Source organism: Scomber scombrus, chromosome 7 (assembly GCF_963691925.1).
Source record: "Scomber scombrus chromosome 7, fScoSco1.1, whole genome shotgun sequence".
NCBI classification, from domain to species: domain Eukaryota; kingdom Metazoa; phylum Chordata; class Actinopteri; order Scombriformes; family Scombridae; genus Scomber; species Scomber scombrus.
In genome coordinates, this window is record NC_084976.1 from 25,230,646 (window position 1) to 25,254,343 (window position 23,698).

The 23,698-nt window shown below is 38.9% G+C and overlaps 4 protein-coding genes across 5 annotated transcripts in view; 2 read left to right on the forward strand and 2 right to left on the reverse strand.

Moving 5' to 3' along the window:
* Positions 1-4,358: 4,358 nt before the first annotated feature.
* dnajc28 (DnaJ (Hsp40) homolog, subfamily C, member 28) lies at positions 4,359-7,482 on the forward strand. Its single transcript, XM_062422908.1, has 2 exons — positions 4,359-4,444; positions 5,982-7,482. Exon 2 carries the CDS (start codon positions 5,996-5,998, stop codon positions 7,142-7,144), a length of 1,149 nt encoding a protein of 382 aa, XP_062278892.1. The 5' UTR covers positions 4,359-4,444; positions 5,982-5,995; the 3' UTR covers positions 7,145-7,482.
* Positions 7,483-7,574: 92 nt separating this feature from the next.
* Positions 7,575-8,000, reverse strand: LOC133983943 (potassium voltage-gated channel subfamily E member 1). Its single transcript, XM_062423159.1, has one exon. The coding sequence runs from the start codon at positions 7,998-8,000 to the stop codon at positions 7,575-7,577; it is 426 nt and encodes a 141-aa protein (XP_062279143.1).
* Positions 8,001-11,024: 3,024 nt separating this feature from the next.
* si:ch211-225p5.8 (uncharacterized protein LOC555567 homolog) lies at positions 11,025-14,653 on the reverse strand. The gene is made up of 6 exons (XM_062423160.1): positions 14,638-14,653; positions 13,980-14,146; positions 13,429-13,663; positions 11,757-11,916; positions 11,363-11,419; positions 11,025-11,092 (listed from the first exon to the last, which is right to left on the reverse strand). The coding sequence occupies exons 1-5, from the start codon at positions 14,651-14,653 to the stop codon at positions 11,374-11,376; spliced, it is 624 nt and encodes a 207-aa protein (XP_062279144.1). The 3' UTR covers positions 11,025-11,092; positions 11,363-11,373.
* Positions 14,654-20,778: 6,125 nt separating this feature from the next.
* Positions 20,779-23,698, forward strand: part of gramd1a (GRAM domain containing 1A) — a 32,594-nt gene continuing 29,674 nt past the window's right edge. The window contains exon 1 of one of the 2 annotated variants that reach the window (XM_062422685.1): positions 20,779-21,104. In XM_062422685.1, coding sequence (XP_062278669.1) covers positions 20,989-21,104 — 116 coding nt within the window. In that variant the 5' untranslated portion in view covers positions 20,779-20,988. Of the gene's footprint in view, positions 21,105-23,005; positions 23,556-23,698 lie in introns of those variants that run through there. The other variant, XM_062422684.1, reaches the window with a different exon arrangement.

A 23,698-nucleotide genomic window follows, 5' to 3' on the forward strand; every position in this document is an offset into this window, starting at 1 on the left:
CCCTATCTTGAAAAAACAAAATTAACGTTCAACCATCTTTGTTGTCAGCAAAGTGTTCACTAATGTCTTATTTTAGTACTAAGCTGTATTAACAGTTTTCACACACGAATACAACTCCACAGGGGAGGCAGGACGATGAAAGTGAAAGTAAAAAAAAAAGAAAAAAAAGAATCGATACTACAGTACAAAAAAAAAAAAAAAAAGGTTTTACCGTTTTAATAGCTTGTCGCTCTGACAGTCAAGGTGTGAAATGCATCAAGTTTTGCCCTCACTGTTGTGTAACTGACGTTCAGCTGTTGCTTCCTAGTTCCTCAAGTCTCACATGTCGTCTCTCTCTGTCTCCTCCCTCAGTGAGTGTTTCAGTATCCTGGATGGTTTGACTTTAGTTTATCTGTGTTTGACTCGCCGAACACACTGGAGCAGCATGTTTGAAGTCCAGTTTCTGTCAGTACTCTAGTCTAAAGTAGCTACACTTACAGTCAGTTCACCCATCTTTACTCCTCTCTGATCGGTTAACTGCATATACTGTCAAACATGACTCATAACATAGGATATGCGATCTTAGTGTTCAATTGTACAGAAGCTGAGAACGGCAGTACAATTTTTTTTTAATGTGAAGAAAACAAAAAACTCTTAGCTCCTGTACACTGAAATCAAGACACATATTAATATTTTGCATTAAACACAGTTTTATGGTTTTTAATTTGTGTTGAAGATAGCCTACTGCAGAGGCTTTGAGGTACAAACCACATGAACAAATCCAATACAAAACCAAAAAACACATTTATTAATGAGGTAACACAACACATCAGGGGGGAAAAGAACAACTGGGAAAACACATTTCAGAAAACTATTTTGCTAGACTGATAACACAACATTTTAAACATGGAAATAATTAGATTTGGACAGAATCCAAGTCAATTCAGTGGTCTACCTTAAAAGTCAGGCCACGTTAAGTCTTATCAGGTTCCATGAGGCACTATGGGCCTCGTTTATAAATGGGGCTTGATAGAGGCATGTAACTTGCAACTGTGCTTTTGCTAGTGAGCCATAACTATTACATAGGCACCTTTCAATTTTAAAAGATATAAGCCAACTCAAATCAAATTCTACTCAATATTTCATCAGCACTGTACAACTATAATGCTCCCCAGGCCCATAGCACAGAGGAGAGGGTCAGACTGCTTGCTACACTTCTGCTCAGTTCTGGAGCAGCTGCTGAAATAACACGATGTGGTTGGTGGCAGGATTGTGGAAAGTATGGCTTACCCAATATTAAGCATGAACATGCTGATTCCTTTTTACCTCAACCATGTTAACAAACTAAAATCATACTAAGTAATATATGCAAAGTATTAGAATATATTAAAAATCTATATTCTAATACTTTGCATATATTACTAAGTATGATTTTAGTTTCATATAGTTTTTTGTGTAAAATCGCTGCAGTGAACACAACATATCAGCTGCTGTGTGACGCTGCCGCCAGCTTCATCAGTACTGATGTTTCTGCAAAATCATAGATACATTCAGTGAAACATGAACATACAGTGAGGTATCTGACCTGACACTATGTTGAATGAGCCTCATAAAGTTAGCAGTTCTCCACTGGATACAGATCATTCATATAGCAACACAAATGTATTTGTACAGAGCCTTCCAACAACAAGACAGTGCAAAGTAGCCTACTTCAGACATCAAAAAGGTATATCCAGTAAAAAAAACAAGGTATCATAAAAAGACATTTAACAATAATAAGATCAAATACAAGATCAACATAATATCAAAATGGACAGAACATAATAAACCAAAGGAAAACAAATAGTATACACTCACTTCTCACTTTATTAGGTACACCTGTACAATCTAGTGCAAATAAATACAACAGCTCAGCCATGAATTCTGTTTTTTGGCTTAAAAGTTTCTGCTTTTGGTAATAATTCAGCTTATTCAACAACTGTTTATTATTGAAGTCATAGTGGGCGGTGATGTTGTTGTCCAGGACAGGTAAAGATAACATCACACAAGTTTACAACAACTACATTTATAACATAACATAACATTACTGGTACATGCAAAACAATCTTTATGAGTGATCTGCCCAAAAGATGGATCGACCTCGACCTCAAATGTCTGAAATTCAGGCCAAAATATTCACGTTTTAAATGTATTCAAGCTGAATCTGGCAACAGTGGCCAGGATACTAGAAGGTGAAATAAAATAAAATATGGGACGATGTGTCTCCTTTAACCGTTTGTTTGATCAGGTCCAAATGTTTTGTAATATTGTAATTAATTGGATTAGCGGCAACAATATGAGTGTTTTTGCCACTCAACAAGCCGCTACTGAGTGTTTGTTTGTTTGTTGTTTTCCCACAATGTATCTTTGGATCCTGAGCTGGTGTCTCACAACAGCTTCACCAGATCATTCGTATTCATTTACTGAAAAGCATCTTGGTCACCTCCACAGCCCGTTGGTTGTAGGTCTGCTCCATCAGATCCACCACATGTGTCCTGTTTGCGCTCTCCAGTTTGGTCTTTGGGATTTTGTTGTCCAAAAAACACTTGAAGTCTCTGAAATCTTCCTCTCTCAAATGTTGAAGCACTTTCAAAAGCGAATAAACAAAGATTTGGAGAAGATTTGAACATACTTTTATTGATTATAGCAGAACTATTCTTCTGAATGCAGCAGCAGTTCTAATGATTTAAAATATTTGAAGATTTTCAATCTGCATCTTATTGAATGAAGATTTGTTGTGAAATGTCAGATTGATGTAACATTACTCACTTTCTGGACCAGTGCAGATAGTTCATCCACAGTGTTTTCCTCTGAGGAGAAATAGAATAAAACACTCTGTATTCATGAAGATTTATAATAGATTTGCTACACTTACATTAGAAACTGTATTGTTTCCAACCCTCGATCAAGTTTGTCCTGTTCTGTGTTTTTTTTTCTTTTTCTTGTAAGTGTTAAAAGTGGTTTCTTAAGAAAGTTGAAGAGTTAATACCCGTGGACTGACCACTTGCTCCAACAGCTGTAACAAATTTAGGGAACATTTGTAATTGTTTAACAACTGTATTGGTATTCTTTAATGTGACTGACGCAGAAAAAAAACTGCTGTCTTTAATGATGAGAACACTTGAGAAAGATTTTTGACAGCTCTTAATCATCAATATCATCTGTATTAGTTTTCCTTGTACCAAATTATTTCAGAATTTGTGGATTTTCTAATCCCAGACAGTTTACACTGAAATATGGGACATTAATTTTTAGGCTTGATGCTCAAATACATCAAAAACATAATTTAACTATTAGGAACATTGTTTTATTCAGGCCAGATTTAACACTGATTTTGTGTACATCCTAGTGGATCAAGTGGACTTCCCAAGGAGTTTTTCCTGTTTGACTATTTTCCTGCCCCCATTTATATAACATCACACCCACAAACTAATATGATTTATATTACATGACACCCCTGCTTGGATTCAACACCCATCATGTTCACTTGAATGTTGTAGAGAAAGAGATAAATGCACTGGAGTTTAGATGTCCCACATTAGACAATGAACCTACTGATGGAATAATTGTACATAAGTTATCTCATATTTACTTTTTATACTGCAACTAATCTGTTCTATTAGAGTGTGTAAGTGTGCTGTATGCTTGAGTTATATTTTCAGGAAGATATAAAAGTTCCTACGTGACTGCAGGCTGATGGCTCAGCCGAAGTTTAAGCTATCGTTGTGATACAGGAATCGTGCCCAACCACAAGTAGAGCTGAAACCAGTCCAAACTGGTTTCTGGAGCTGTTTTATGAAACGAGGAGAACATGTGCAAGGAAGTTGATACGTTATTATGCAAATATGTTAAATCTTGATAGCGTTGCTGCTGTGTGAATCCCTACCCTTTAGAGCAGCAATGTTTGTGTAACTAGGGAACGCCTGGAGAGAGAGAATAAAAAGAGGAGCTCGGACGAGATATGTTTCAGAGCGGATTGGGGAGTGTAACTTGTGCATGTCTCTGTCCGTTCTCCTTGCAAGTAAAAAACTCTAACGCTGTGTCTTGTCCTCCTTTGTCTGATATTTATGATGTTTTAGGTTGCCTGGACCTGACACCTACTCCACCCTACTTAATGATGTAAAACACAATATTACATTTGGGAATTTGCTCGGAAAGACAAAATGTAAAATATCCAATGTTCTAGTTAATTATTTAAGAGTAACAGGAATAATAGAGAGAATTTGTCTTTTTCTGCTGATGTACTGCTCCATAATATCCAGTAGGTGGCGGTAATGCATCTATACGCTGGTTTGACCACCATTAAAACTCAAAGAAGGAGAAATACCACCAACACAAACAAACAGCTGACATGATTTTCTGTGTTAGTATGTAACAGAGTGGGTCATGTAACCTGGATTTTACACAGTGTAGTGACTGCTGGCAGGTTTGTACTGCTGACTATTAGTTTACTGTGACCTTAAATGAGATATTGTTTCTTGAGCCACAGCTTTACCTAACTATCCAACAATGAATCACCTAATGCTACATCATATTTAGGTTTAACTTCATAATGACTGTCATTGATGGTTTCTGTGTCCTGGTGAACATGTAGTGTTGCCTGGCTGTTGAAGGGGAAATGCACAAAGAAAAAAAAGCATGCTGTGCTATTGTTATTACCGTGATTTGTGACTGTAAGCTATTATTTAGCTTAGCTTGTCTTACACGTTGACCTTATTTCATGTCAGCTTCACAACTGTATGACCTTAACTTTATTTAACCTCTAGGTGCAAAAAAGATGAACAAAACTCAACTCTGTGTATTATTTAGGACAGTTTTAGCAGCTTATCAGTGCAAAAAAAAGTGCATTTTGCTTGATTTAAATATATATTTATTTTTCTTAATTTTATAAATCATTACAGCTGTTTGGAGTTTCAGAGACCTCAGCTGTAAAATATTTCATAGTCTTACTTATTATTATTATTATTATTAGAATTATTATTAGTATTGTTATTATTGTCATTATTATTATTATATATGACATCATTACATTAATAATACTGAAGCATCAGTGTTAGAGCAGCATGTTACTTTTGTAGCTGCTGGAGGTGGAGCTAGTTTGACCTACTTTCTACAGTAAGATAGTTGAGTCCAGTAGTTTCTCAAAAGAGAATAACAGTTACTTTCTACAGTAATATTCACATATTTTCTGAAAGCTGGAACCAGAAAACATTTTGATATTTTAATTATCCATTATCAAAATATAAAAAGCTATAATTCAACAAATCCTTGCAACTCTACTTCTTTGCTGTTAAAACAGCCTATATCAAAAGTGCAAAACCGAGTTAGAGGAATACTTTTTACACTTTGGGCTTTTATAAATTTGGAATAAAAGGAAAAAATATGTGAAGGAAATAAATTGGCACATATTTTCTTTTGCACATATAGAGGGGTCTGTGGGAGCCCATAAAAATGATTGAACAAAGTAAAATGTCAACAAATTGGCAGGTATTTGTATCATTTTAAAATGTGATAAATAGTAATTAAAATGTAGTACCAGAATTGTAAATGTTCAAAAATATCATAGGTCATCATGTCAAGTGGAAAAGCTGCAAAGCTAAACTCAAGCTCACTAAACAAGAAGTAGTTAGGACTGGCCAGGATAGATAGCCTCAACCTTGTTATGAATGCCAAAAAACTGTACCTGACTATCTCCTTCACTATAATTTGCTACTATGACGAGACTATTGAGTCTTTATTTAACACTCTGTTCACACCAAAAGTGTTTCAGTCTCATTTTACAGTCATCTCAGAGTCAAAAGTCTGGTTGTCCGTTCTGATACATCACTGCCTCCTGATAAGAAGATTTACTTCTTGCTTCTCTAATCTATCTCCTCCCAAACAGAATGAGTTATCTGTCTTTAAAGCACATTTATGTTACTGGTTGTCACCTTTTAACAGTTTTTTTCTTTTTCTTTCCACAGTTGCATTGCCGGAAATGAGTAGCACTTTCCACCTCCTGGTGTCCCGTGGTGACTTCCACCATGGCCGTTTTCTGCTCGTCTTGTCTCGACAGTCCTTGTTGCTCAGACTGTTCAGCTCTAGAGCCCAGATCAGCCGCAGCCTGCAGGAGAGCTACAGGCTGCTGCAGCTGCCTGATGAGAAGAACAGCAATCCTGCGCAGGTGAAGGAGGCCTACCTGCGCCTGGCCAAACTCTACCACCCAGACTCCGGGGCTCCGACAGCAGATCCAGTCCTGTTTGCTCGGGTTGAGGAGGCCTACCGTGCTGTGCTGACACATCAGAGCAAGACCAAGCAACCTGATGAGGGGAAAGAATCTGAAGATGAGTCCAGAGGCGTAGCACCTCAACATAGACAGTACCTCAGCTATGAGGGTGTGGGTTCAGGCACACCCAGCCAGCGTGAGCGTCACTACAGGCAGTTTCGTGTCGATCGGGCATCCGAGCAGGTTTTGAACTACAGACAGAGGGAGCACGAGAGGGCAGCTGCTGCAGATGGGATGCTGGTGGAACGAGACTTGCGTCAGCGCAGTAAAAAGATCAAGATCACCCAAGCTGTGGAAAGACTAGTGGAGGACCTGATCCAGGAGTCCATGTCCCGTGGAGACTTCAGGAACCTTAGTGGAGCTGGAAAGCCTCTCAACAAGTTTGAGTACAATCCGTATGCTGATCCTATGACCCACAACCTCAACCGCATCCTCATTGACAACGGTTACCAACCACCCTGGGTCGTCACACAACGGGACATTCGAGAGTCAGCCGCACAGATCCGAAAGAAGTTATTGGAAGGGAGGGCCAGGCTGGGGGACCCCATGACCCCGAGAGAGCACAGCCAATGGGAACAGCTGTGCACATCTGTAGAGGAAGAGCTGGCGAAAGTTAATAAGATAGTGGACAATTACAACCTCATCGTACCGATGCTCAACATGCAAATGGTTCATTTCAGTTTGTCCAGAGAGATCAACCGAGCGGAGAAAGGAGTCCGCCAACACCGACTGGACCAGCAGAGAGAGAGAGAAAAAGAGAGAGAGAAGAGGAAGGAGGAGAAAAAAAGAGCCAACACAGCAGCTAAGCCTAAAAACACAAAACCAGGCCTGATATCTTGGATGCGGAATTTGCTCAGATGAAAAACTCAAACTGAATATAAGTGAACGGAAAGAGTATTTGAGATCATTGCTTTATTTATTATGTTTCAGACAGACTTTCTCACCTGCTTATTTGCCCACCGTCCATTAAAATGCTGCCACACAATCAATTTTACTGTTTGTTACTACTGATGATGTCCATATATGAAAGATTTTAATTCATTTTAGTGCAATTATGGTTGCTTTTACTGTAAAGCGTGAGGCACTGTATGTGCTTTTAATGCAGGTGACATGAGGAAATGTTATGATACAAGTTGTTTCTGTGAAATTACAAATCTGAAAATCTGAATATAACATTGTAACTTTTGGTTGCTATGTGACATTAAAGGTTAAATAAATTACAACTCCATCGTAACATTTTGTCATTGAGAGTCATAAAATTTGAACCTGGAAAAAAAAAACAATAAACGTCTCATTCTAGTCTGACAGCTTCTCCAGTTGTTGCAGGGTTGCAGATGATGACTGGCTCCTTGCTGCTGGCTCCGTTATCTGCGACTGCCCTCAGAGCCTGAGCCACGGCCCAGGAAGGAGTTTTCGCCTTGGTCCAGTCATGGGCGATGTACTGGTGGTATGGATCATGAGAGCTCTCCAGCTTCTTGGAGCGAATGTAGCTGAGCATGATGCCAAACGTGAAGAAGCTGAACATGCCAACCACCAGAAGAATATACATGATGCCTGGAGCCTGAGTGTGAACCCTGGCTCCAGCCGCGTGGTGCACAGCCTGCTGGGTAGTGTAGTTCTGAGAGGTCGGCAGAGGGAGTATGCTGGTGCTGTTGAGGTAGTGCTGCAAGAAGGAGAGTAGGAGCGACTGTAGCTGGGTGGTGTTGATGTGAGACATGGCTGTCCTCTGCTGGATGTTCAACGAGCTGCAACTGACGTTGGAGAGGAAGACAGAAATGTTGCTAAATATTATCCCCCACTTGATAGCTGCAGAAAATATAATATTTCACTGTATGTTAAGTGTGAATAATATCTGAATTACTCCCCAAGAAACAACAGACAAAAGAAAGAAAGATTTCTCAAACTAAAAAGTTACTTAAACTCAAAAATAACTGAAAGATTTTAGATGTTTAGCCATAAAATATACTATGGATAGCATAGGTGCATATTAAGAACATTAGAGAACAAAAACAGATGGAGTGGGAAGAAGTGAGAGATCTCTCAGTGATTGTATTTAAAACTCAAATGGGAGAAGGAAATAATACGAAGGAGAAATTAGTTTTTGTATTCTGAATTTCTCAGAAAAATTAACGTAACTATTAAGGTGCATGTTAGATTGTCTTCACATGTTAAAATCAAACATTTAAAATGTATTCCTTGACCTCAACTTAACAAACTTGAGCTTGAATAGTGGATACACTATTTATTGGCTGACCTTTGAGAGTTAGTTTCGGTGTTATGAAAATTAAGGTGACATGATAATTAAATTCTACAAATGAGGGTCCACATTATTATCCGAGCATTGTTCAGTAGAAGGAAAATCCTACCTTTTAAAGGATCTGGAATCAGGAGACGTGGATCATTTCATCCCTGCGTTATTCGTCTCCTGCAGGACTACAAGCAGCTGGCAGCCTGATTTTCCTAAATTGAGACGTAATCCCCTACCCCCCTTCTCTTAGTCACACAATGTCCCCACCCTAATGCTCATACTTTTACGTGGAAGAGATGTGCAACATGTTCAGCATGTCAACACATTTAATGAAAGGAGGAGGTCACAGGGCAAGGTGAAAAGAAATGGTGTAGCATGACTTAAACCACTGTCCTGTACTGCTGCAGTCAGGTACAACGAACAGTTCACTGTAGATGAGCATGTTTAGAATCAGGATCATTTTTATGAGACTTCATTAAAGCAATATTCATCTGTTAAGACGTCATGCAAACCATAAGAAAAGCACAAAGAAGTTGCTCTAACACATATACATTCCTACTAAATGTGGCTAAATCTACTCATTTTGTCAGAGACATGTTCCACCTGCTCGGAGGACCCTCATCTTTTATGGCTGGCTCACCTCAGATGATTAAGAGAGGTGTTGAACGACAGTAAAGAGTGAATGCGATGCCTCGTATTATAAAATATTGGAAATGTTCACATTTTTGCAATGTTTGAGAAGTGAGTCTGTAGGAGTGTGTGGTAATTTTTGGGACGGCGCTGGGCTGCAGCAGGAAAACAAAGCTGCTTTGAGACGGGAGACAGACTGCAGCACAGAGCTCAGACAAGATTGAGTTACAACACAATCACCTCCAAATGTCCTTTAACTCACTGTTGCTGTGTGTGTGTGTGTGTGTGTGTGTGTGTGTGTGTGTGTGTGTGTGTGTGTGTGTGTGTGTGTGTGTGTGTGTGTTTTGCCTGAAACCTACAATGAACAGTACACTGATATACACTTTTGTATTCATACTCTGTAGGACGATTAGCAGGCACAACAAACATTTTCAGACAAAGTATATGTATTATTTTTATGATGGCCATTTTATTGAAAGTTGAAAGTTGGAACAAAGGAAAGAGTTATTTGACAGATACGAATATAGATATTAACACCCCATGTACTGTACATACACCTACAAAAGAGATAGAAAAACATGTACACACACTGACATCTTCTCCGGGGTTAAAAACAGTACTGGATTACTAAATTGACCTCTAATTCACAGATAGCCAGGCATTGAGAGGACCTCCTGTGAACATATTGATCAAGTTTGCACAACAGTAAGTATGTGATGTAGATAAATGACCCTCTCATAAACAGCCAGCTGAACCGTTGTGGATGATTCTGCATGCCAATGCCTCGGGCTCAAAGATAAACGTGTTACCCGTTTCTTTATACATTGCATTCATGTTACTCAAACCTGGTTTCCGAGCATCAGGAGTTATGTCCATAGCCAGGTCTCTTGTCTAATGTTTTTTGACCTTGATAGAAGGGGTTGCACAATTGTTTCTGCAGTAAGTAAAGGATCTATGGAGCAATGCCCCTGCATGATAATGATCTCTTAAGCAATTCTTCAATTAGGCTGCCTGTGGGACACAAAGTATATACAGCATATTTAAAATACATTAATTGTATGTAAAAAAAAAAAAAAAAAACTAAAAAAAACCAACAACACACAAAAAAAAACAAGACATCTTTGCCAACATAACAAGCCAAGGGCAGTGGACAACAATGGTCTAAAACATTTACTTGATACAAGTTTAAACTTGGACAGATGTGTGGACTGGGACAAACATACATGTTCAAATTGAGCAGAATAGAGAATTTCTGCTTAAGATGAATAAAGACATCCTGCTTAAGCCTAAAAACGCTGAAGCTGGTTTGGATTGAGCAGCTACATTAGGTACTAATGTGCAATGCCATCATATCAGGGTTGCCACACTCGCTTTCATGCAAAAAATCAAGACAATAAGATATCTCGAATCAGTCGATACTCACATTAATTAATATTAATTTGGCATGATTTAATGCAAGATTTGACACAACACTTAAAGGCCTCATTTGTAACCTTCTAATCACAGGAAAATAACTATACAGATATATTTTTGATGGTAAAACTGCTGCTATACTAACACAGCTTTCCATTGTCACTGTTTAAAACATTTCAATCAATTGACGAGGTGAGCGACCCACATTTTTAAGTCCTTCAGTATCTTCATGAGGACAATTTATAGACAACTTTTACAAATAACTGATAAATTAATTGATAAAAAAAAGAAATCAATTATCCTTTCTTGACTTTGAAGGCTATTTCTTTTCAAAAATCTTTAAAAAAATAAACTTTTTTTTTCAAATCCACAAACTTTCAAGTATGTATTACTCCCGTGGGACACCTTAGATAACACACTCCACTGTTGTATAAAGGAAATCTGTCCCACCTTCTGTTCTGCCTTCTGTACCATCAGCTTCTTTCTTTCACAGTTAATCATGAAGGTTGCATGTCCAACTGTGTGAGCAAGATATTCAAAGTCAATCTCTTGTAATTATGTAAAATTGTTCGTAAATAACGAAGCTTGACTTTTGCAGAGATTATCTTTTTTACCTGGTAGATGCAAAATTACAAATAAAAGCACAAAAATGACCAGTTAAAGAGAAATACATCTTTTCTTATGTGTCATACCATCAGCTTTTCCTAAATCTGCAGGTCGATGATAATAATCTCTACAATGGTGGCTCGTAAGGCAAAGCATATTAGGAGATCTCAAGTCACACTCACCTTTAATAATGTTACTCTAGCTGCACCCCGTCACAGTTGTCTTTTGATTCTAAAGGCCTGGACATATAAAAAGAAAAAGTAAATTATTTAAATGTGAAAAACAACAACAGCAACTAAAATGTCTGCTTACTTTTGTGAAATTTATTCAAGTAATTTTCTGTATTTTCCTACCAAATAAAGTTGATTGTGGTGAAGACATTTTTAGAACTAGATATCATTATTATTTAGCCATAAAATTCATCACATTATATACTATATGAAATTGTATGGCATTATTTAGGGACCCCTGATGCTTGTTACAGAAGTCTTTAGTGTATGTACAATATACTGTATGTTAGTTAAATCAGAAATTAATTGCCTCATTAATACATGACATGAAAGACAAATGACTCACTCTGACTGAGCCTTTAGAGCTTTGCGGGCCTCCCGAGCTTCGTGCTCCTCTGAAATCTTCTTGTAACAGTAGACCAGAATCAGGATGAGCCACAGCTGCAGAACAACGATCAACACGTACATCATGATCTCTGAGATCACCGCTGTAATGTCCCGATTGGCTTGAAAGGAGAAACCGACAATGGGTAGCATTATAAACAAAGGTTTAGATTGTTACTCTCAGAAATATTAATATGTCCTGCCATTCATGACTTTTGGGTAACATCAAGTGGTAAATGTAGTTCCTCTACTGGCCACTAGATGCTCTAAGATCCCAGAATAACTCCAACTACAATATTTTGAAAGAGAGGAAACTCCAAATTTCTCAATAGAAACTCAAGGTAAACCCAGTTTTCCTCATTTTCAGCTCTCAATAGCTCATTTTGCACACTGTAATATTTGCTGCAATATTCAAATGTGTTGTTCATAGAGAGTCAAAGTCCCATCTCACCTCTGTACAAGCTTATATTAGGCCTTGTTTTGTTGCTCACAGCTCTGTGGAGTGTTTCTTTGACTCTTTATGAAGAGGAAAGTATGTTTATTTATTGAGAAGTAACTTAGTCAGAGTGGCTGGCTGCTCCTTGTTTGACCCACAACAGCTCCACCCAGACTTCACTTCATTTCCCTACTTAAGCTTAAGAAACTAATAAAAAAAGGCAGCAAATTGTAAATCCAAATCCTTCAAAATGGCCCTTTAGAAATTAAGTGTATTTTTTCCCCCATTTACAACAATCTAGTCTACGCATTTCATCATTTAAACCATGCATTTAAAAAAAATCTATTTACTGATTTTAGTGTAATGGCGCCTTCCAGTCAAAGTATTTCACATGATTGTACTTGTGTAACTGCAGTGACAATAAGCATCTTGAATCTTGAAACACCCCAGGCCAAAAAAAACTAAACAAACATAGACTTTATTTTTGTGAAGTCTATGGGAAAGATTTAGTGGAGTGACTGTTAACTGGAAATGGCCCTTGTCAAGATGTGAGGTTTGATAGAAGCAGTGGAATGCAAGTAATGAATGACTCATATGACCTAGGATAGTCAGATAGTAGCAGAGCTGCCTTCAAGTTTTAAGCTCTTGCTTTTTTCCTTGGTTTTTACTTCATCTAATGTTGCATGAATCATCTTTCTATACACAGACTGATTCACCGGTCGAACTACTTTTTCTCATTCTTTACACGAAATGTCAGCTTCTCGAATATATCTGTACATGTTCGAGGTAGAATTTGATCCGAAATATGAAGGCAACAACCTTAACAAGTAAGGCTATAGAGCAGAAGGATGTTAATGGTCACACACAACTAGCCAATGTCATCTTGTCTGCAGGTATAACAAAAACTTCCTAAATGAAGTGTTCAGAGCAGCGTGAAGCCCTGGCTTTTGTCTTGCTGGGAGCATTTCTACAGACGTTTACCTCAGGTTTGGGAACTTTGATCATGTTTAGCAAAGCTATCCAAGATCATAACAGTATTAAAAAAAAAAAAAGCATAATATGTCCCTTTTAATCACAGAAATATCTCAACCGGTAAGGCGTGAATGTGATTTATCTTAAATAGGATAAAGACGATATACACTGAAATGAAGGAGAGGAAACTCAAAGCAACTCTTTTCACAGGTACACCCTACCTTACCTACTGCCACCACGCTGAGCTCCACCTCCTTCTCCACAGTCACATCCTCATTATACACTGGAAGCAAGAGGGTGCGGTGGATGCTGCAACGGTATGTTCCTATGTCATTGAAAGAGACGTTGTTAATGTAAACGGCTCCTATCTGAATGTCACTGTTTTGTGTCCCATGCCAGTTCAGACGTGCACTGAAATCTTCGTGGAGGATGTCGGCACTGGGATGGTCATAATGGAAAATCTGAAAGTGGCAAAAAAAAAGGAAAAAAGATGGAAAATGTGTTGTAGGATACATGTATACATTTTCTTGTAATCCAAGGAAGATTTGCTGTGCTGTACGATGCAGTAATACAAATATAGTCGTAGTCGATAGTGTAGTGTGTCCCTTTCCATAAAGAAGGGGAACTACTGCTGATATTTGACTAATGTATAAATAATACAATGGTGTTTAAATCCACATGTGAAAGTTGAGTGCCTTGCTCAACAGTGTCTTGATAATAGAAGAGAGCCCTTTTTGTACCCTAACTCAGTTCCTTCAATGAGCTGGATGGACTCACATGTCTGAACTCCTCCTCTCCCAGGGGTTTGAAGTGCCAGTCTACAGTGGCTCGGGCAGATACCTCCTCTCTTCTTTTACAGGAGATGCAGCCCAGCAGGAACCCTTCTCCCGCCACAGCCTCGGTCAAGGAGTCAACCTCCGAACAGCCGCCGTGGCACTGAGACACTGCAGGGAAAAAGAGAGAGAGAGCAGGGAAAGAAGAGTAGAAATATTATGATTAAAACAACAAGAATCTGAAGGAAAAGGAGACATTGATGAAAGAGGGGAGACAACTTTTCATATAATATTAATAGACTTTATCCCACTTTAAAAAAGAAAACATTTTTGAGTGCGTTTTCATCAAAAAGTGTTTTTTTTTTTTTAAATCTCTCACTAGGCAAGGTAAGGCAAGTTTATTTGTGTACTGTAGATCCTGAACAGTGAAATAGAATACAACAATACAAATAAGTTACATTGAGTAAAACAAGGAAGGTAAGTTTTCTGTAAGGCAGTCTTTCATGTTTAAGCTTCCTATTTCTTTTCATCTCCTATCACAGCCACTGACTGTTTCATTAAACCATAAAACTGGTCCCACATCCAAATGAACCCTTACTTAGTGCTTTATGAAAGGGAAGTGGAATATTCGACTTCACTTTGATCCTGAGAATAATTTATACCAAACACAGTTGTCATTCTGTTCACAGTCTATTGATATCCTCTCTCATGGTGCAGCCCCTTTTAACAATATTCATTTAAAGTTACGTCAGAAAGCTCAGAGAAGCTTCACAAAAAGAGAATTCAGTTCACTCATAAAGCTCACTCTCAACTGTGCAACTAAAACCACCAACATCAATCATTCTCATAATTAAAAGCAGGACATGAAGGAGTTTGGACTTACCAAAAAGACTGAAGAGTACTAAAACAGGCAACTGGCATATCATTTCTGCTGAAGCAACTTTTGGCCAAGCCATTTAACAAGATATTGAACTTTTCTTGACATAAACCTGCGTTGTTTTGGTTCTGAGAGATATCTGCGGCGATTAAGATGACATTACTGAAATGATGCCACCTGACACCTGATTGCTTCCTCGTTCCACATGAGAGTCGACGCTTACATCCAGGTGGTCAGTCAATGAGTTCAACAGTCACAATTAGCAGTTGTCCAGTCCAGTGTTAAATTTCACAAGTGCCAAAAATTACTGAAAGCCTCAGATCACAGAAAACGTTCACTAAAAAAGTTGTTGTGTATCTTAGCAGCAGTTTTAAGTCTCTCCGGCAGTCCCGTCTGACTTTAAGGCAGCTATATTTAGAGTGTGTGAATCCGGGAGAGTTGGACATTGAGAGTGGTGAGAGCCAGCAGGAAACCTGAGATGATGAGACTTGATACATAACTATAACATAACCGTCTAATGCAAGACCAAAGCTTTTTTTCTCCTTCTGATTTACAGACTGACAAGTATTCTTTCTTTTTAAGGATTTCATGTGGTGCTTTATTATACATACATGAAAAGTGAAAATAGGATAAAGTGAATAAGTAATCTCATGTTATACAGGCTTTGGTACTCAAATTTTCCCACACAGTTTACATACTTTGAAATGCATGTTTAATAAACAAGAACAACAGGTCTGACATGTAAAATCATTCCCCACGTTTTGTTAAACAAATTCATTTGGACAAACACCTGCTTTGAGAGCAGCAAGCAGCCCAAATGCTGGTCTTAAAGGGACAGCCATACATACGTATGTTTTACTGCAATGTGTCTGTGAATAAATGATCTGTTCTCCTCTCCCCCTCCACAGATCAGAGGTTATGGTCAGCTACACAGTCTTGCAATTGGCAGGGATTCAATGTTTTAACACAAGGACACTTCGGCAGGGATAAAGCGCTTGCTCCACTGTTTTGATTGTTAGGATAATACAAGTACAAGTCACTGTCTCAATGAGTCAGGAAGATGGTGCAAATTAAAATAAAATGAACATGCTACTCTTTTGTAACATTTACCAAGCTGCCTTCAGGCTCAGGTCCAAACCTTAAAAATCAGCAGCAGTCAGGATTGTGAGAGCCCCTAATTTCCCTCAATCACCATCATTACAAAGACACCAACCTCAGGCAATCTTTCGCAAGTCAGTCCAGAGGCCCAATTAACAAATCAATCATATCTTTTATGCTGCCTTGGGGATTTTTATGACATGTACTTATACAGACTTTTGGCAGTTTTCTCATGTGGGTGATGCCAGATTTTAGTGCACAGTGATGCAGAAATGAATAGCACTCAGCTCCTCTTCTCAACATGCTTCAGAGTAAGTTATACATTACATTTAACCCTTTAATAAAACAGCAAATCTGTCTTCCACTTAATGGCTGTGAAGTATTGATGTATTTGTCATTTATAATTAGAAAATTGTCATAACATTAAAATTACCTTTATATGCTAACTTATTGGACATTTTTGCACTTTCACATGAGATGATACACGAAAGACAACAAAAGGATAGATATCTAATGGTGATAGACACGACTAACGCTACAGTCAAACATGAAACTAGTTTTAATAGCTGTTTCCACACTTGTACTGAGACATTAGATTTTAATTCAGCTAATCAGTAAATGTTTTGGGTTACTTTTCACATTCATTGGCTCCAGATTCTCGAATGTGAGGATTCACATGAAAGTAAATTTAATATCTTTTGAGCTTTGGACTATTGATCAGATTTAAAAAAAAAAAAAAAAAAAAAAAAAAAAAGACACCTGAAGACGCAACAATGGGCTCTGAGAAACTGTAATGGGCATTTTCATTTTTTCTAAGGTTATGTAGATCAATCAATTTATTTAATCATCAACAAAATAATCAGCTCATTAATTCATAAAGAAAATATGTGTTACTTGCAATCCTAATCCAATCTTCATGAATATAATATTTTATTTCAGCTCCAGTTGCTTGTAAGACACCTTGCTTTGTGACCCGAACAATTCTTACCATACATGATATACCACATATTCATATTCATATTCATATTCTTTTAGAGTTCAAAACCTTTTTAAGTGGCAGTATCACTCTCTTTCTTGTTCGTATCACATTCCTTCTGAGCTCCTCCAGTGTCCTCTTGGTGGTCACTCTGCTCGGCATTCAATTTGTCTGTGATGAAACATTGTTTCATTGTGTGTCACTGGAAATTATGTAATCTGTAATCGTATTCTTTTTGACTCAATTAAAGATTTTACATTGTCTTCACCGATTGGGCTGAACTGGACTATACAGGTGCCAGCCACATTGGATTCTTTCGTTTCTTTGGTTGGTTTTTCTCTATTCGTTAAGCCATCAAATTCTTTGTCATTGAATTGACAACCTAATCCATCTTCTTTCAAGAATCATACAACTTGCTATCAATAAGCACTATGTGATTTATCTCTCAATATATAATGTGTAATGTGTGCTTGGACCCTTCAGGCACCTCTGCCAACTCTATTCATTAATAAATATTCATCTCACTTATTTCAGAATTATTTGACTAAACTTTTCTCTTTTGCTCAATTACTAAAACCATAAAATATCATATTTATTAACAGTGAAATAAAGTTTATGTTCTTATCAGCTTTGGTATCTGCCACTCAAGGGTCTGACGATCATTCAATGCCAGTTGTCCAGTCCAATAAACAAGGCCACTGAGGTCAAGGCTGACAAAACAGACATTGACTGAAGGCCTCAACTTGCATGCTGATGGTGACGAAGGGATTCACGTGGTAGATACGACCGGTGTGTTGACATGATGAATGTAAGGAGTTTCTGTTTAAAAAAAAAAAAAAAAGTCTTGTCACATCAGGTCAAATTAATCATGTCATGCTCTCAGGCTCTACAAATAAAACAAAAAATCCCAAGTCCCAAAAATATGTCCCAAAAATGTCCCCAAAAAAAAGATGTCTAGTGTACATGGGAAGGATACAGGCTGTGTTTCTGCCAGCATGTGTATGTGTTTGTGTAATTTGGCTGCACTGGAGGTCAGGGATGTTGTCATGTGATGTAACCGGATGACATAGTGAAACATTAAGCTGCTGATAAAGGCCCTCACCTCTTTTAACCTTGTGGGAGCCTTTTTTGATAAATGATAATGACAATAAAAATCTACCAAAGCAATCCTGAAAATTACACATGTGACCAGGAGAAAGTGAAAGAAAGACCTTGGGCTGACACAAACACACACACACACACACACACACACACACACACACACACACACACACACACACACACACACACACACACGCACACACACACACACACACACACACACACACACGCACGCACACACACACACACACACACAGACAGAGGGGAAACTTCAAGGAAATGTTGACATATGATAAACCCTGTTACGTATATGGGGGTGGGCTGCACCTCTGTGACCCAACAAACGCATGAAACACAGTGAGTGACACACCTCCCTCCTCACTATGCCGGTGATGTTTCTTTTATTTTTAGCACAGATCGAGTTTCCAGTCACCGATTCAGCAGCTACAAGAGCTCAGCACCACTTCCCTCCCCTGTAACCTGGAGCCGCTTCTTGCCCTGGCTGCATATGTAACAGAGATCTCTGTCCTCTGTTTTGAAGTGGAGCCAGTGAAGTGTTTATCACAGGAGACAGTCACACGGAGTCAGAAGACAGAAGATGCCCGGTAAACCTATGGAGAATTTGAAATTGCTAAGTCATTGTGATGCTCTGCATTCGATTTGAGAGGATACAGATGCAAATGTTGCTGGTTGAAGATCAAAACTGACAAACAGGTAAAGGCAAATTCATTAAACCAAGAGACGTGTAGATTTTTCAGTATATACGCTATGAAATGTATTTTCTTGTTTTTAATGAACCCTACTTTAAATAATAGAGCTGACATCATTTCTATCAGGGTTGTAAATTTATCTGCTTTACAGATTCTACAAGTTAGCTGCTGAAGTGTGATGATAGGTGTCCTAACGTGTTTTTTCCAAAAAGTCTCGAACAGTGAGGGATCAAAGTTGTGGAAATAAGACTGAAAGGTGCAAAGTGCGAACATACAATTACTGAATTTATCAACACAAATTTAATCATCAACTATTTTGATATTGGGTTGTATGTTTCAGTATTTTTTTCAAACAAAAATGCCCAACATTTGTTTGATCCAACCTCTCTCTTGTGAGGATTTGCCGCTTTTCTTCATCTTACATGGCAGTAAACTGACTAACTTTGGGTTGTGTTTGAAGACTTTGGTCTTATTGTTGCTTATTATTAAACCTTTCTGACCTCAAGAGCAAAGTCATTACATGCCGGACATTCACCATAGCACATGACCCCTGGCACCCCTCTATCCATTCTTCACACTGCTTCCATCTGGCTGCTGATACAGATCCCCAGGCATGGTATGACAGGAGTTTTGTCCCCACTGCCACAGTATAATTAAACAAAATACATTGGTAACTGTCGTGCGTATGTGTACTATGTATATAGATATGTGTGTATAAATGTGTCCTGTGTGGATGTTTTCCATGTAGATATGTTGTGGATGTATATTGTATTTATGTATTTTTGTATTTATGTGAGGCGTTACAGACTTTGGAAACAAATTAAATAATAAAGAATATATCTATCTATCTTCAGGAAACTATGATGGACAATAACCCTAATTATTATCAAATTAATTGACAAAATAATCAACAGATTAATTGATCATGAAGAAATGTGCTAATTACAGCCCTACAATCCACAAAATGTACATTTTAAACCCATCACCACCTGTTTTGCATCATCATAGCTGAAATGTATCCTATTTTGTTTTCTGCTTCAGACAAGGTGACCTATCGCTGGCCCTGTTTACTGTACACGTCCTGGAGGAGACGATACCCAATGTCTTAGAGGCTGAAAACTACCTATAATAGATCATGATACCATATGGAGCGATGCTGCTGCTGGAGGCAGGAGGTGAGACGGATAATTCTCATTTATCAAATAGATTGTGCCAATTCTGACTTTGCATGTGTTTTTTCATAAGCAATGGATTTGTTATTGATGTTATTTAAGACAATATTTGCTCTCTGAGTGCTCCCAACATATAGTTTTTTTGGGGCCAGGGAAAGGATGAGGCAGAATATACCAGGTTAGAAAGAGGCTAACTGCACATAACATTGTTAAACACAAGGGGTCGCAATGCCTCTTACATTTTAGGACATATACAGCAGCTCCCTTCAAATAAACTCTTAAAATATGCCAAATCTGTGTATTTACTTGTTTGTTCGTGAGGTACTGAGAACACATGTAGTAATGACCTAATGTTTAATGCTTATATGCAGTCCCCTGTCGATAAAGCTTGAATATAGCATTTCATTGTCTGGTTTCTAGTCGCAGTAAAGCAACTTTAACTGAAGGAAACGATTATAATCAATTAAATTTTTGCGATTGCAGTTATTGGAGAATAAAAGGGGTTTTCAGCAGGTTTCAGTGTGTTTGATGTACAGCTGTCTTGACCTCGCCACATCCTCCGGACTGTTATTTTCCCGGACTGTACCACAAAGTTTGTCGGAGGGGTGTTCGCTCCTCTTGTGCCAATTTGAATATTTAATAACACATCAAGATACGCTTTATTTATAATGTTTAGATTGCTTTACGAAAGGCATTTTAATGATAATGCTTTATTCAGATAAAACGAAGAATTAGTCATATTTATGTTTATGAGATTCATTGTAAACCCCCTCCCCCCCTCTGTGTATGAAGAGTGCTTGCTTCGTTGGTTTTCACTTTTGGACAAAAAACTCTTTGTCTCTTACTTTAAAGCTCACTTGGTTGCTTTAAATTTAGATTGATAGCGTTGTTTTATACGGTGGGAGAGTGTTTTTTATAAAAGTGATAATGGAAGACGTCGGCATGGTACTTTCACTGCTGCGAATTAAAGCCAACTAACGATAGATAGGCATCTTTTTTGTGTGTGTGGGCCATTTTGGCTAAAGGCTAAAAGTGCTCTAAGCTGCAGCCGGCAGATTCCTCTTGAAGCATCCAAAGTTATGTTGATGTGTTCCTGTGAAAAAGTGGATTTTAACATTACCTCCCGCACCGTTTCTCGGCTCATTTTTGAAGCCGAGCAAGATAACAGAAACGGAGGAAACTCATCCAATGGGAGGTAGGAGTCACAACTTTACACTTTAAAAAAAAAAGTATTGTTTTGGTTTGTTTAACGCTGCAAAGTGTGTTTCCTGTCTCCATATTATAGCTCAACGTTACCAACTTTTTGTTAGATCATTCAAGCGTGAACTGTGAGTGTGACTGTTAAACTTGATATCAGAGAGGATCAGCTGTTCCTGAGCACTTGCTGCCTGTGTGTGTGCCTCACTTTGGTCTGCATGTGAAATGGCTGGTGTAATGTAACGTAGTATGGTTTAAAAAAAAAAAGAAGCTTGAGATGGCCCACTGTTTTATGGCACAAACAAAAAACTAAAAAAGAAAGAGAGAGAGATCAAGCTTGTTGAAGGCTGCATGGAAGATTATGGTGGATTACTCTGGACAAACAAGTCAGTGCCAAGATTGTTCTTGTTCAAACAGATCACAGCAAATACTGTCAGACGTGCCTGGGCTCTTTGCCTTGAAAGTGCCTGCTTTGAAGGCAAACAATGGAGTAACACACACACACATATACACAACACTTCTCTGTTGGAGGACACATCTGCTGTATGTGTTCGTCTAGTGATGACCTTGTAGTCTGTTGTGGTAATTAGACCTTGCTGGTGTTGGTGTGTATTGAATTTTCAAAGGGTGTGTGTTTATGACTGTGTTTTCAGTTTTGGGTCGGTTTCAGGACAAGTTGTGTGTGTGTGTGTGTGTTTATTTCTTCGTCAAGGTTTGGAATTTCGGGTATCTGTGTTTTCATCCACAGATTGACGTGTTTTAGGGGTTTCTGTGTGTGTGTGTGTGTGTGTGTGTGTGTGTGTGTGTGTGTGTGTGTGTGTGTTTGCGTGTGTGTGTGTGTGTGTGTGTCTGTCGGTTGATGAACTCGCGATAAATGTTAAGCGTGATGGTTCGTTCGTGATCTTGGAAATGGCAGTTTTACAAAATCCCAGTGAGTGATCTCAGTCATGACCTTGTAAACTCTGTTTTGGCTATTTTTGAGTTATTTTTTGAAGGGAGTAAATAGGTGGTAAAATTGAAATAAAACCAAACCTGGACAAACTTACACACATGATAAGAAACAAACTGCACCAACATTCATACCAATCAATCCCATCGATCAGATTTCAATGCAAGTAATAATCTGTCATATGATATCTCATATTCCCAGAACCAGCAGAGCAGACACTATCAAACACCAGACAGAAATAGTTCTAGTGGGAGGGTTAAACTGAGTTATAAATCAAGTAAAAACATTGTAGGAACAGTGGCAGGTAGATGTAGGCCGGCCTTTTGAATGCAAAGTATCTGCTCTTTTCACTCCTCGCAGGTAGCTACTTCCAGACATAGATCTGTCTTTGTCCAAGGTTCAACTTCTTGCCTGATTATTGCTACTAATGCAAGCCCGAAATCTCCCAAAGGAAGGAGAGCGGAGTATTGACGAAAGAGACGGAACTGGACAACGCAAGAGGTGCAGAGGAGAAAGGCGTGTGAGGCAGCTAAGAAAAACACAGAAAAAAGGGGGGAAGATAGAGCTTCATAGACACTCTTGGCCAACACACACACCAGACTACTGCAAACGGATTGCCGAAAAGCACAAATTGAGAAAGCCTGTGCATTTATCTGACAGGCCTCCTCTCAGCTTCCTGCCACATCATTTTTGAAAGTGAAGTAACACTCACAAAGCTGCCAAGTAGTGAGCTGTAGTGTGAACTTGTGAGCTACGTTTTTGGCCACTTGAAGAGCAGTTTTTACTTATCTGATATGACATTTTTAAAAAAGTAAAGAAAAAACAATCACAGGAATAGTGAATTACTTTGAATTATGGTTCATTCTTGATGAGATTACTACTCCTTTTTTCTAAAATATATCGGCTGTAATCATGACTCCAACATCGTGATCATGATCAAACTCAAACTCAACTCCAAAGATGTTTTTGACTTCGACCGAGAGAGAAAATTAAACCCTGGAAAGCTCTGAAGATGACTATGCCCTCTCCTGTGAGACCAGAAGGTATCATCCTGACTCCGCCGATCCCCGTCCCAACGCTGAATGTCCTGCCGCCGTCCTCGGACACAGAGTCCTGGTCTCGCTCACCTAGCCCCAGACTGTCCCGCTCCAGCCTCCACGGCCCACGGTCCCATCACCACCACCGCAGCAGGACCCGAACCAAAAAACGAAACGCGGAGGAGCAAGGCTGCGCTCGCAAGCAGCAGCAACGGGACGAAGCGCCGCAGATCGTAATAGAGGAACCTGTGGAGAAGAAGGGCGCCATTCAACTCCGGAGCCCTTCGCGCTCCCCCTCTGTGGCCGCCGGGTTGGAGAGGGAAGAGCAGGGTCGCCACAGCCCTTCTCAGGACCTCCTCGTGCCACCTTCTCGCTCCTGGTCTCGTAGCCCCTCTCCCAGCCGCCGCTCACGTTGGTCCCTCAGGAGCCTCCTCAGCAGAGACTCTGACTGGGACAGCTGCAGGTTAGTGGTCAGTGTGCAGGAAATCATCACATTTTAAAGGGCTAGTGTGCAGCATTTGTTTCCCTCCTTCATGAACAGACGCTTACATTAAGGATTTTTTTCTCTCTTTTATCGATCCACTTGAAGGTTTTCTTTGAGGCTGG